A 14,903-nucleotide genomic window follows, 5' to 3' on the forward strand; every position below is an offset into this window, starting at 1 on the left:
GAAAGGCACCAGTTTGGGAGCGCTGGTAACGGTACCACTGCTGTTCTCGCCGGCCCGTTACTCCACAAGTCTGGTGGTGGTGGCGGCACTGAAGATCTGGGGGCAGTGGAGGAGACACAAGAGGGTGGAAGGCGCGTCGATCTGGACCCCGATATGCAATAACCACATGTTTCTACCGGGCAGGATGGATGGCGGGTTCCACAGCTGGCAGAGGGCAGGTATCGAAAGGATGGGTGATCTGTTTATAGATGGGAGCTTTCCCAGCCTGCAGGCGCTGGAGGACAAATTTAAACTGCTGCCAGGGAACGGTTTTAGATATTTACAAGTGAGGGCCTTCCTGAGAAAACAGGTCGTGGCCTTCCCGCTTCTGCCGCCACGGGGGATACAGGACAGAGTAGTTTCCGGTAGCTGGGTGGGGGAGGAGAAGGTGTCGGACATCTACCAGGAACGGCTGGAAGCAGAGGAAACCCCGGTGGAGGAACGTACGGGCAAATGGGAGGAGAAGTTAGGAGGAGAGTTAGAGCTGGGTATGTGGGCGGAAGCCCTAAGTAGGGTTAATTCAGGGCAGCACAGTGGCCAGTGGATAGAACTAGGACTGCGGCACTAAGGACCTGGGTTCAAATCCCGGCCCTGGGTCACTGTCCGTCTGGAGTTTGCACATCCTCCCTGCGTCTGAGTGGCTTTCGCCCCCACAACCCAAAGATGTGCACGTTAGGTGGATTGGCCATGCTAAATTGCCCCTTAATTGGAAGGAAAAATAATAATTGAGTACTCTAAATTTTAATTTTATTTTTTTAAAAGTAGGGTTAATTCCTCCTCATCATGTGCTAGGCTCAGTTTAATCCAGTTTAAGGTGGCCCACCGGGCACACCCGACGGTGGCAAGGATGAGTAAGTTTTTCGGGGTAGAAGACAGATGTGCGAGGTGTGCGGAAAGCCCAGCAAACCATGTCCATATGTTTTGGGCATGCCCAAAGCTTGGAGGGTTCTGGCAGGGGTTTGCCAAGGCAATGTCTACGGTGGTGGTGCCGAGTCCAGAGGTGGCTCTTTCGAGTGTCAGAAGACCCGGGAGTTCAGGTAGTGAAAGAGGCCAACGTTCTGGCCTTTGCTCCCTGGTAGCCCAGAGACGGATCCTTTTAACGTGGAGGGACTCGAAACCCCCGAGTGTAGAGATTTGGGTCAATGATATGGCTGAGAAAATAAAGTTTGCTTGAAGAGGATCAATGCTAGGGTTCTCCCGGAGGTGGCAGTCGTTCGTCAACTTTCTTGGAGAAATTTAAAATGTCGGCAGTAGCAGCTTTCCGAGTTGGGGGGGGGTGGTAATGTGGTGTTTTATGTTATTTCTTGTGGTCTGTGAAGATAGAGCCGATTGGGGAAATGTCTATTTTTTTCACCATGTTAATGTTTACTGTTCTTTTTCTGTTATAGTTATAAAATTTTACAAATACTTCAATAAAAATATTTTTATTTAAAAAAAAAAAGAATCATCAACTGGAGTTTAGATCTGGGTGAACAAATACAGTGACATGGTCAGAGCGAGAGAGAGCGATAGAAAGGAGAGAGGGGAAAAAAGGATTAACATACACACACATTGAAAAATAAAGAATGGACACACATACAACACACAGCACACACACAGGGATACCCAGCCACTGGAATTCAAGTATTTTAGAAACTAACCTACACCAGGCAAATTTAAGACCCCAAATCTTACTATAGCACAGGCTTCGCAATTCAATTGATGTTAACATAATGTGATTCCATATCAGAAGATTGAATTATTATAGATTGAAGAAAACATCAATTGAGTTATTTACTGCACTGAAGGGGGCATTCAGCCCATTAAGCCGATACCCATTCTCTCAAGGGCAATTCAGTCAGTCCCAATCCCTTGCTCTACCTACATAACCTCAGAAGTTTATTTGTCTGAAGTGCCCATTCAGTTTCCTTTCAAAATCATTGATTGTTTCTGCTTCCACAATCTCATAGGCAGTGAGTTCCAGGTCATTGCCACTAACTGCATAAAACAGTTTTTGCTCACATCCCCCGTACCTCTTACCCAAAACCTTTAACATGTTCCCGAACCCTTTTATTTTGAGCTAATGGGAACAACTTTTCTTTGCTCCCTTATCTAAGCCAGCCATAATCTTTATGCCTCTAACAAATCTCCCCCACGATCTCTTTTGTTCCAAAGAGACTAACCCAGTTTCTCCAACCTAATCTTGAAGCTAAAATTCCTCATCCTTGGAACCATCCTGGTAAATCTAATAAACACCCTCTCAAGGACCCTCACATCCTTCCTAAATTGTGGCGAGCAAAACTGGAAGCAACACTATAACTATTGCCTAACCAGAGTTTTACAGAGGTTCAGCATAGTTTTACTGCTTTTGTAGTCAATACTTCTATTTCTAAAGTCAAAGATCCCACTTCCTTTCCATCTACACCCTCAATACGTCCTACCGCCTTCAAAGATCCCCAGGTCCTTCTGTTGGATTTAGACCTGTACTAATAAGCCTATATTTGCTCTCCATATCCCCCTTCCACCAAAAATGCATCACCTCATACTTTTCTATATTAAATTCCACCTGCCTCTTTTAAGGCCATAGGCTCGAGGAGCCATCGAGTCTGCCCTGCCATTCGATCGTGGCTGATATCTTCCTCATCCCAATCCCTTTTCTGTCCATTCTGCTAGCCTGCCTTCGTCCTGTTGCAGTTCGTTGTCATCATTCTCATTGTTTGCCACACTTTTGCGTTTGTTAGTACAGATAATTTTTTTAATGTTATTCTATATTCCAATATCCAATTGTATACAACAACAAAATACAGTGGACCTCACACTGACCTTTGGGAAACACAACTGTCCACCGTCCTGGAGTTTGAAAAACAATCATTTTCCACTGTTTGCTGTTTCCTCTCCTTAAGCCAAATATCTTTTATCCAAGCTGACCACGGACCCTTCTATTCCATAAGCCTCAATTTTCTAGTCTTATTTTTCCTTCCAGATTGCTTTACCCATCATGTACCGATTTAATAAGTATTCTTGCAGGTGAGCTTTCAAGCACAATGACTCCTGAAGCACTATGCTAAATATGTTCCAGAAATGCAGATCACTGCCTGCTAGCCATTCACCAGGCTTGAGGCTAGAATTATATTAACTGTACATTAGATTTAAAATGTAACACAGAAGTTCCTCTGCTGCTAGTGAACAATTTTGCATTCTTTAAAATATACACAATAAGTCATGCACCTGGTGAAGTTAGCATACATACCTTGGGCCCTTTCCTTAAAACGCAAGGTCAGTCCATCAGAGCAAAATGGAGTGATGAGAAGGACGTGCGATCCACCACCGAGTCACCAGCAAGGTTATTTGGGGGGGGAACAAAAAGAAAATGAAAACAATATTAATTTTCTGAGTGATTATCAAATTTAGACCCCCTTGAGATCTGAATGTTTATTTTTAATTTCCGGCAGCTGCCTTCTTCCATACAAGTGCAGATCATCATTTAAACCATTGTGCTGGACTTTAAAGTGCATTAAGGAGTTCATTTTGACACTTGTAATTTTCCAATTGGTGAAATATTTCTACAGCCCTCAAGAGGGTAACAATGGGGCTAAATGTATTTTGTGAAATATCAGTCAAACATAGAAAATAGAAGCAGGAGGAGGCCATTCGGCCCTTCGAGTCTGCTCCGCCATTCATTATGACCATGGCTGATCCCGCCTTTCCACCATATCCCTTGATCCCTTTAGCCCCAAGAGCTATATCTAATTCAGTCTTGAAATTACACAACTTGTTGGCCTCAACTTCTTTCTGTTGTAATGAATTCCACAGATTCACCACTCTCTCTGGGTGAAGAAATTTGTCCTCACCTCAGTCCTAAAAGGTTTACCCCTTATCCTCAAACTATGACCTATAATAGTTCTGAACTCGCCCACCATCGGGAACATTATTTCTGAATCTATCCTGTCAAATCCTGTTAGAATTTTGTATGTTTCTATGAGATCCCCTCTCGTTCGTCTAAACTCCAATTAATATAATCCTTCATATGACAGTCCTGCCATCCCAGGTATCAGCCTGGTAATCCTTCGCTGCACTCCCTCCAGAGCAAGAACATCCTTCCTCAAATAAGGACACCAAAACTGCACACACAGCCAAACAACAGCTTTCTCCACTTCGGGGTCCAGCAGACAGTCTTGCACCAGGCAATTTGAATAGAATAGAATCACTACAGTGCAGAAGGAGGTTATTCGACCTGCTGAAAGTGAACCCTACCTAGGCCCACAACCCCGCATTATCCCCGTAACCCCACCTAACCTGCACATCCTTAGACACTAAGGGACAATTTAGAATGCCCAATTCACCTAACCTGCACATCTTTGGACTGTGGGAGGAAATCAGAGTACCCGGAGGAAACCCACGCAGACATGGGTGGGGAAAAGTGCAAACTCTGCACAGTTACCCAAGGCCGGAATTGAACCCGGGTCCCTGAGATGCAGCAGTGCTAACCACTGTGCACCATGATCATGTGAGGAAATTCCACATTCCATTCCATGGACAGTCGTTTTTCTAAAAATAACTATATATACACACATATACATAATTTATATATAAAAGTAGGTAAAAGCTACCAATTCATATCAGTGAAACTATCTCCGAATTCACCTGGACTTAGACTATTCGATTATTCCATTTTTAAAATCGGTACCAGAATGATCTCATTCTTCAAACACGAGAGTATTCCGATACCTGAACAAAAAATGCTTCTTGATGTTAAGGTTCCATTTTCAAAACCATAATTCAAGTAACTTGTTGAAAATTACTCTGTTCCACTGTACATTCTTCACAATGTGCAAGTTCAGTCGGTATTTATTAAACCACTATTATAAAACCACAAGGGAAAAATTTCACCTCTAAAAAATCTGACCAAGTAGTTCTGACCACTAAAGCAAATCAGTAGTTAAAATAGGTGAAAACTGGTTCCAAAGACCACACTGATCAAAGCCTGTAAAACATGCAAACCACGATTCTGAAATCAGCTCAATTTCCGTCCTCAGTTGACTCCACATGAACCATGCATCACTTCTCCTCAAATCAAATTCTAATTGTGGAAAACAGGCTGCAACAGCAGCTGAAATTTCACCTACAATTCTTCCTCATTTAAAGCTGACTTTATTCCAAATCACCATTGCAGCATTCAATCCTGATTTTATTTAACAGGTTTTATTTTAAAGAAATTCCTGATGAAACTGCCACAAATTAGTCCATTATATGATCATTTAAAACTGCAAAGACATGAGGTATTTTACATTTAGGCATGTGACTGGCTACATGATGTGTCAATCAGATGTCTTATTAATAAGATACTCCATATTAACGGAGGGTGCCCGAGCTGTGGAAAAACGTTTTCTTCACATTGATATTTCTTGATAAGGCTCTGGATGTGTTCAAGAACAAGATGGTTACTCAAAACTATATGCTCTCATACGCAAGGTACAAAGAGCAAAAAGGAGTTTATTGTATTCATAGGGCAAGGTATCAGAAAGAAAATGCATTATTGGTTAAAGACTTAACATAGTTGGCCAAAGGCACTGTAAACCAAGTGCTATCAGATACTCTGGAGTCAAGTATACTTAGTGGAGTGGGATTTGATTGCAAGGTGACCAGTAATAAGAGAGCTAATAATAATAATTGAGAAACGAGATGAAGAAGAATGCCTTCCCTCAGAAGGTGGTGAATTGTTGGAATTCTCTGCTCAAAACAGCTCTGGAGACTCAGACATTGAGTATGCTCAAGACTGAGATGGATAGAATTGTATATATTAAAAATATCAAGGGATATGAGGAAAGTGGTGAAGTAGAAGATCAGCCATTATCTCATTGAATGTGGAGTAGGCTCAAAGAGCACAATAGCATACTCCTGCTCCTATTTGTAATATCCTTGCTCCTTATGCAGAATTGGATGAGCAGTGAATTTCTCCAGTTAAATATTGGGGAAGCCCAAAGCCGTCAATTTCATGAACTCCATAACCTTGTCACTGATTTCATCGCCATCTGGCCACTACTTAGGGTTAAATATGACTGTTTGTAGCCTTCTCAGCCAACGGGCCTAGAGTTTAAATTTGAACCCCACTGTCACAAGGTCATACATACTTTTATAACCTGGTTTACCTATGGCTTCATCCATGGCTACCAATTTATCTTTCAATCACCCCAATGCTTTCGTGGCTAGCCTGGCTATTAACCACTTCATCCAAATCCTGGGCGGGATTTTCCGGCGTTTTGCTGGTGCCTGGGGGTTTCCTGATGGCGAGGGGCTGCCCCACAATGGGAAACCCCATTGACTGGCTGGTGTAACGGGTCAGGGCAAAAAAGTGGCGCAGCGGGGCAGAGTGTAGCCATCTGGGATGGCCACTTACAAAGGGAAACATGGCCACTTGCAAAGAATCACGGGAAATATGGCCAATGCAGGATCCAGATGAACTCAGAGCTTAAGTATATATTGGCCACTAGATAACCAGACACTATCGAAACCCCCAGCCGATTCACATTCTAATGGCCCATTTCCCCACAACAATGGCCCATTTCCCCACAACAAAAGACTTGTACTCAGGTATCAGATACAGATACAGACTCATCGCAAGCCCAAACAGCCACGGTCAATGACCACCCAGGACACACCCAGCCATCAAGGCACCCACCCCTTTATTGGCTAAAATCAAAGGCAGTAATCGAAGTCTGCCGAATTATTGGGTCCAAGCTAAGGACCGCCCAAAAGAGCGCAAAACCCCCGAAATATAAAAAGAGACACTGCCATGTGTTCAGTCTCTTTTGGCCCTGGCGGACCGGCACTCTCTTGGCCCTGCCTACTCCCGATACCAATTGCAGCACCACGACCAAAAGCAAGTTCAAGACCATCGATCGCTACGCATTATATTGAAAATTGTTTAATTTGCGCACAAAATAATCCAGAAAGATACTCCAGGAAAGGTCAAAAGGTCAGTTAAGGCACACCCGCCCTGTTAATGGCCTATGGACGAATTTACAGCTTGATTATATTGGTTCTCCCCCCCCCCCCCCCCCTGCAGAAATGGTTTTAAATATGTGTTAGTAGTGATCGACACCTTCACAAAATTGGTGGAAGCGTTTCCCTCCAAGACAAACACGGCTAGGGCACCAGCCAAGATTTTAACGCAGCAGATATTTATACGCTGGGGATTCCCCCGCAGTATTGAATCGGACCAAGGTTCTCATTTCACAGGCAGAGTTATGCAGAATGTCCTGACAATTGTCGGCATAAAACAGAAGTTCCATATTGCTCATCACCCACAATCCAGCGGCATTGTGGAACATATGAATCGGACCCTGAAAGCGACTATTAGGAAAATGGTGCAACAGCACAACACCACATGGGACACGGTTCTCCCATTCGCCCTTATGTTCATTAGGAACACAGTATCAAGTTCCACAGGATTCACCCCCCACACCCTCATGACCGGACCACCCATGAAAGGAACTTTACGGTAACCCTTTCGCAACGCTTTTTGATACTGAACCCGGAGGTGTCCAGATGATGAGAAAAAGGAACCGACTGAGATTTACGGTGTCCTATTTTCTGATGGAGCCTGCCCGCTTTCTGCTCTTGCATGGTTTCAGTTAATGTCACTTCGAAATGGAATTTCTTGACAGTTTATTCTTCCGGTCTCACATGTTTTAATTAATGTCGCCCATTTACTAAATTTCTTGATGCAGTCATGATTACTCTTCTGCACATTGTCGGAGTCCATATGTTACAAATTCTTTCCGCTCGTGTAAGGTCACCCAGGCAGTGGAGTAACGGCACTAATCCCCATCATGCCTGAGGACCCCCTATGTATTCGGTCAGCCAAGCTCGGGTAGTAGAGCAATGGCACTGATCAACGCCCTACCAGAGGATAATCCCACCCATTCTTCCCATGCCACAGCTCACACGCACCCCATGTTCCCGTCATTGCGAGTAATTTGGAAAAGTTCTTAACACTCCTTACTGTCCTTGGCAGGTCTTTGGTTTCCCCTTATCTGTTCTTTTTGCGTGTGGTTTAAAGAATGTTTTTTGGCACAGTCTCTGCACTCAACATTTTACTTTCAGCGACTCTTTGGTCGCTACCGTAACTGCTATTTACATGTTCAACACACTTGGTTGAAACAAAATTTGCTGCTATACGCATCGACCACAAGCTGCAAGATTCCTTGCACTTTAACAGAATACTTTTTTCCGGATGTCTCATCTCCAAAATGGTTATTTCAAAAAACAAAATGAGGTAGTCACACATGGTGACGATTCTAATGGGTAATTGAAGTTCAGAAGAGAAAGACAAACAAAACGAGATATTAACCAAGGGTAATAACAGATACTATGCTTGCACCCTCAGGAATATACGAAGAACGAAGAACAAAAAGACAAGAAGATGAAGACAGAACTGGTGACCTACATTATGATCATCGTTGCATCCCTACAGTTGCGTGCGTTGACAGCCTTTGTACCCCACACCACACCAGCCCCCCGAACATGACCACACAACATGATACCCCTAGCGCGGACACCACACCACACATAGAAATACACACTGATACCCCCACATGGTGTGAAAACATTGGAAAATGGTATTCCCTCTCCTATACAGTAGAAGCCCACTTGGTATTAGCAATACTCTGCAGTGTCGTTCAGACACTTAGACTCTGCAAATGGCGAAGGAGAGCCTCCCGCTCCCCGATATATACACTCCAAGCCCCTTTCCTTGGAATCCACCAAACACCACAAACCTTTTAAACATTTTATTATGACGAAATAAAGGTTGTATTTTTCTATGAATGTAATGACTTAAGTAGAAATGTGATGCTGCTGTTGTTTAAAATTTTTGTACTGTATTATAAGTTCCGTTTGATATTTGCCAGCGGCATGAGTGCAGCTTAGGTAATTACAGTTAGAGGTTCCCGTGTGTAAATAAGTTAAATGTATGATAAAATGTTTATAGTGGTCCCTTAGAAGTTATGAATGTGTGATGTATTAAAAACTTAGGTATATGCTCCAAAAGAGTAGTGTCCTTGACCAAGGGTAACCGGCACACCAAAGACGGCTGAAGGACTAACCGTGTGATCCACCACGCTTCCCGTTTGGGATTAAAAGGACGGGATGTAGCCATCTGGGATGGCCACTTACAAAGGGAAACATGGCCACTTGCAAAGAATCACGGGAAATATGGCCAATGCAGGATCCAGATGAACTCAGAGCTAAAGTGTATAGGGGTGTAACGGGGTTGGTTTAGCACAGGGCTAAATCGCTGGCTTTGAAAGCTGACCAAGGCAGGCCAGCAGCACGGTTCAATTCCCGTACCAGCCTCCCCGAACAGGCGCCGGAATGTGGCGTCTAGGGGCTTTTCACAGTAACTTCATTTGAAGCCTACTTGTGACAATAATCGATTTTCATTTAATTTTTTTCATTTTATTGGCCACTAGATAACCAGACACTATCGAAATCCCCAGCTGATTTGCATTCTAATGACCCATTTCCCCAGAACAAAAGACTTGCACTCAGGTATTAGATATAGATACAGACTCATCTGCGCCACTCCCTTCACCCAGGAAGCCTAAACCGCCACGGTCAATGACCGCTCAGGACACGCCCAGCCATCAAGGCACCCGCCCCTTTATTGGCCAAAATCGAAGGCAGTAATCGAAGCCTGCATAATTATTGTGTCCAAAGCTAAGGACCACCCAAAAGAGCGCAAACCCCCCGAAGGATAAAAAGAGACACTGCCATGTGTTCAGTCTCTTTTGGCCCCGGCGCACAGGCACTTTCTTGGCCAGGCCTGCATCTGATACCAATTGCAGCACCACGACCAGAAGCAAGTTCAAGACCAACGACCGCTACCAGACGGATGAGCCCAGCAAAAACCAAGTCGCTTCTCCAGACCCAGCCACGCAAGATCCGAACAAATGCCTTGTTCCTCTGCATAAAGCCGGGTGCCTGAAGTTAAGTACAGGTTGTTGTAGTGTTAGATGTAATTTAGCTTGTGGTGTTTTACGCTGCATGTCAAAGTAATTCTTGTATGTTAATAAACTATCATTGAACTTGAACTAACTAACTGGTTGTTGGGTCTTTGATCGATATCCGGTTAAACCTTGTGGTGGTATCAATACCTGGTGACTCTGAAAAGCAATATCATCATTAATAACTGTCATATTAGTATCCAGTTAAAAAGAGCAACATTATTGGTGACTCTGCTGCCGAATTGGCAACAGGAGAATCCAGCCCCCTATCTTGCACCAAGCCACATTTGCCCATTACACCCATCTTCAATGATGTAAGAGGTAAGGTAAAGTCGTCATAGTCCCAGATGACCATAGGCTGCTTTCCTCTTTGAGGAGGAGAGCTGACAGGTGGCGATTTAACCCGAGGATCACCACACCTCAGGCGAGTGGCAAGATTGAGAAGGCGAGGCCTTCATGAATAACCATGTAAACTGGCTCTCAATCCCCCCACCATCGTAACTTTAAAATTCTCATCATATGTTTAAGAACTTTTATGGGCTTTCTCCTTCCTAATTCTATGACCTTCAGTCACACCTCCCGCAAACTTTCTATTTTTCTTGTGCATTTCCCAACTTTTCCTCAATATTGGCAGACCATCTCAGTATCTCTACTCTGAAATTCCTTCAATACCTTTTCTCCTACTTCTCCTTTTAAGACCCTTCTTACAACAATTCTTTTGGCCATTTTTCTTTCCCCCCCCCCCTCTCTCTCATTCTCTCCTCCTTTGGCTGAGCATCAATTTTATCTAATGCTCCTATGAAATGTCTTGGAACATTTTTCACTTTTAAACTCACTACCAGCTGATGTTGACTAAACACAGTGGTGGAAAATTGCCATTACATGCATCATGTGGAAACTATTTCCTTCCACTATGCTCCGAATGGAACAATCTGAATGGGGATACAGGGACAGAGAGATCTGGGTCTGAATTTAGACAAATTTTTGAAAGGAACAAAACATCTTTTTGGATAGAATATACAGTATAGTAAGTGGCTACTCCACCTAACCATTCCATGCCTAGATTTATACTCAAGGCACCGCTCATCCTTCATCATCTAATTATTAACATAAATGCGCAGTTGGCTAGACAGCTGGTTCATAATGCAGAGCATGGCCAGCAGCGCAAGTTCAACTCCCATACCGGCTGAGGTTATTCATGAAGGCCCTACCTTCTCAACCTTGCCCCTCGCCTGGGGTGTGGTGATCCTCAGGTTAAATCGGGGTGCGGTCGTCTATTTAGGACACCTGTAGCCACGTTCTTTCAACAGATTCTGCTCTGCTGAGTGAGGCGAGGACGAAATGGGAGGATGAATAGGGTCTCATTCTTAATGGTGAGGTGTGGAGTGAGGCCCTCCACAGAGTCAACCCCACGTCTTCCTGTGCTCGACTGAGTTTGATTCAATTCAAGGTTTTGCGCAGGACGCACCTGATCAGAGCTCGGATGTGCGGATTCTTCTCCGGGCTTGAGTGAGTGCTGCTCTTGGGGGCCGGCGAACCATAAACATTTGTTCTGGCCCTGTCCCAAGTTGATTAGCTTTTGGGCCTCTTTCTTTACGGTAGCACAGTCGTTGGCACTCTTGCTTCACAGCGGCCAGGTCACTGTCTCTGCGGAGTCTGCACGTTCTCCGTATCTGCGTGGGTTTCCTCTGGGTGCTCCGGTTTCTTCCCACAAGTCCCGAAAGTAGTGTTTGTTAGGTAATTTGGACATTCTGAATTCTCCCTCTGTGTACCCGAACCAGCGTCAGAATGTGGTGACTAGGGGATTTTCACAGTAACTTCATTGCAGTGTTAATGTAAGCGTATTTGTGACACTAATAAAGATTAATATTATTATTTAACACCATGTCGGAGATACTCTGGATAGATTTGGATCCATGTCTGCTGGTGGGCTTTTTTGGGATGTTGGATTCGCGGTGCTTCAGCCCGGGGTGAAGGCGAATATCCTCGCCTTTGCCTCGTTGATAGTCTGTAGACAAATTCTGATTTAGTGGAGGTCTTGTACTCTGCCTGGTGCCTTGGTAACATTTTCTAAATTCGTACCATTCTCTTGCAATGACCAGAGAATTCAGGTCAACGTTTATCGGAAACAATAGTTCTCCGCAGATGCGATTCACTGGCTGAGAAGACTGCCAAAAACATGCCTTGGCAAATAGAGGTAGTTATCCTGGACGGATATAAATCATTAGTTAGGCTACAGAGTATTGTGTCCAATTCTGGACACCACATTTTTCGAAGGATACCATGGACTTAACTGGATGCAGAGGAGATTTATCGGATTATTATTAAAGATATTGGGGACTTCATTTACATCGGGAGACTAGAAAACATAAGCTTGTTCTCTTTAACAATGGGGGTGATTAATGGGAGCTTTGATAGAGGTATTCACGATCATGAAGGATTGGGGTTAACTAAATAAGGAGAAACTATTTCCAGCTGCATTAAGATCGAGAACAAGAGGACACGGATTTGAAGGTAAAATGGTCAAAGAACCACAGACAATAGGAAGATTTTTTTTAAAAAATGAAGCGAGCATGATTTGGAATCCACCTCCTGAAAAGGTGGTGGAATCAGGTTCAATATTTCCCAAAGCGAATTGGACAAATACTTGAATGGAAGCTTTTTCTGGGCCACGGGGAAAACCCAAAGGAAATGGAACTAATTGGATAGCCCTTTCAAACAGCAAAGTATGAGGAACTGACCGATCTCCGTCTGCGCTGTATTATTCTGTCATCTGTCACCTTCGTTCTCATAATTGGATCGCCCCAATCAGTTTTTGCCCCACCCAACACCAAAACAGTTTGGATCAAAGTCACAAATGACATCCTATGTCACTGTGATAAACTTTTCCTCCTCGTCCTTCTCGATCTGCCTGTAGTCTGTGACATGGTTGATCACACCATACTCCTTCTATGCCTCTATCCAGCTGGGCGAGACTGCATTTACCTAGTTCCATTGTTGCCTATGCAATAGTAACCAAAGATCACTTACAATGGCTTCTCCTCCTGCTCCCACACAATTACTGCTGGTGTCCCCTAAGGATCTATCCTTCAGCCCCTCCCACTTCTCATTTGCTGCCCTTTGACAACATCATTTAAATGCACTGCATTCCGGAATGCTGACGATACCTCACTAGCACAAATTCTTGATTCCTCTGTGGTTGTTACATTATTGGACTGTGTATTCGACATGCAACAGTGGATGAGCAGAAATTTCCTCCAATTAATTATTGGGAACACTGAAGCCACTGTTTATGCTTCCCACTTCAAACTCTGTTCCCTGGCTACTGACTGTATCCCTCTCCTTGGCAACAGTTTGAGATTAAGCCAATCGGCTTGCAACCTTGGTATCACATTTGATTCTGAGATGAGCTTCCAACCTCATACTCGTGCCATCATTAAGACAGTGGGTGTGATTTAACGGCAGTGTTGCGCCTGGCTCGGACCGGGCGGTTAAATAGCAGGAGGCGCCAAAATCGGGATCTACACCAGGCACTAAATGGTTCGCGGTCTAACTGGCCCACTCCCGATGGCGGGCTCCAGATCCCGCCAAAACATGGCGAGACACCAATTGAGACCAATCTCCATTTGATTAGCAAGATGCAAGTCCAATCCAACTGCCTCCCAGGGACTAACCAATTCCCAAACAAGAGATTGCACAGACATTGTTTAGCACTGGTTCACAACGTAATGGCACCTGGGAGGGTCTCCCAGGCCATTGGAGACCCATGTGTGGTTAGGGGCAGGTGACACCGTTGCTCTCCATCTGGCACCGGCAGCAGTTCCAGGGTGCCCAGGAGGCACTGCCAAGGGCCAGTGCCCGAGGGGGGTCCATGCCAATGAAAGGGGGAATTGGGGGTGGGGGTGAAGAGCTGGTATGGTGGGGCCTCCTAAAGGTTGGGGGCATGAAGGGTGGGGGTCCTGAAGGAGGGGGTGCCAAAAGGTGCGGGCAGTGAGGCCTGAAAAGGGGGGTTCTCAGTGACCCCATAGTGGGGTGTCCTCACTTGGGGCAGGGTTAATGCCCATGTGTGGCCCAATCTCTGAGGAGATGGTATCACTGGCGAGTCCAGCTCCCCACTGCTGAAAAAAAATTCTACGTGTGTGCTGGACCCGGGTGAAACGCCCCAACGCCCAAAAAAGTGACTAAACGTGGGTAAATACCGTTGTGGATTTCACCAAAAGAGCCGGTGGGAAATACCCCACCAAACCCACCCAAAATGGCATTTATAGACATTTTTCCATTAAATTGCACCCATTGTTTTCCACCTCTGTAACATCACCCAACTTTGGCCCTGTCTCAGCTCACCCACTGCCGAAACACTCTATCCCTAGAATCGAATATTCCATCATAGTCTTGACACGTCTCCCACATTTTACCCTTTGTAAACCTGCGACCATCCAAAAATTAGCTGCCCATGTCTTAATACACACTCAGTCCCATTTCCCTATCATCACTGTGCTCGCTGACCTACACTGGTTCCTGGTCAAGTAACACCTTGATTTTTAAATTCTTCTTCTGGTTTTCAATGGCCTTGTCCCTTTCCCATCTCTGTAATCGCTTCCAACCTCTGTACATTCCTGATTTTAGTCACTCCACCACCGGTGGCTGTGCCTTCACTTGTATAAGTCCCACGCTCTGGAATTCCCTCTCTACATCTCTCTGTATTTTTACCTCACTTTCTTCCTTTAAGACATTCCTTAAAACCTACCTCTTTGACCAAGCTTTTATTTATCAATCCAACAGCTCATGCCATACTTCGTTTTAAAATGCTCCTGTTAAACACCTTAGGATGTTTTAAGTTAAAGGTGCTACGGCGTTATATAAATACAAGTTGCTGTT

General features: G+C 44.5%; 1 protein-coding gene across 8 annotated transcripts in view; it reads right to left on the reverse strand.

Annotated features, from left to right (window-relative positions):
• Positions 1–14,903, reverse strand: part of kif13a (kinesin family member 13A) — a 408,670-nt gene that overhangs the window by 281,669 nt on the left and 112,098 nt on the right. For all 8 annotated transcript variants that reach the window (XM_072509684.1, XM_072509681.1, XM_072509683.1 and 5 more), the window contains exon 3: positions 3,269–3,281. In XM_072509684.1, coding sequence (XP_072365785.1) covers positions 3,269–3,281 — 13 coding nt within the window. The remainder of the gene's footprint in view (positions 1–3,268; positions 3,282–14,903) is intronic.

Source organism: Scyliorhinus torazame, chromosome 6 (genome assembly GCF_047496885.1).
Source record: "Scyliorhinus torazame isolate Kashiwa2021f chromosome 6, sScyTor2.1, whole genome shotgun sequence".
Lineage (NCBI taxonomy): Eukaryota > Metazoa > Chordata > Chondrichthyes > Carcharhiniformes > Scyliorhinidae > Scyliorhinus > Scyliorhinus torazame.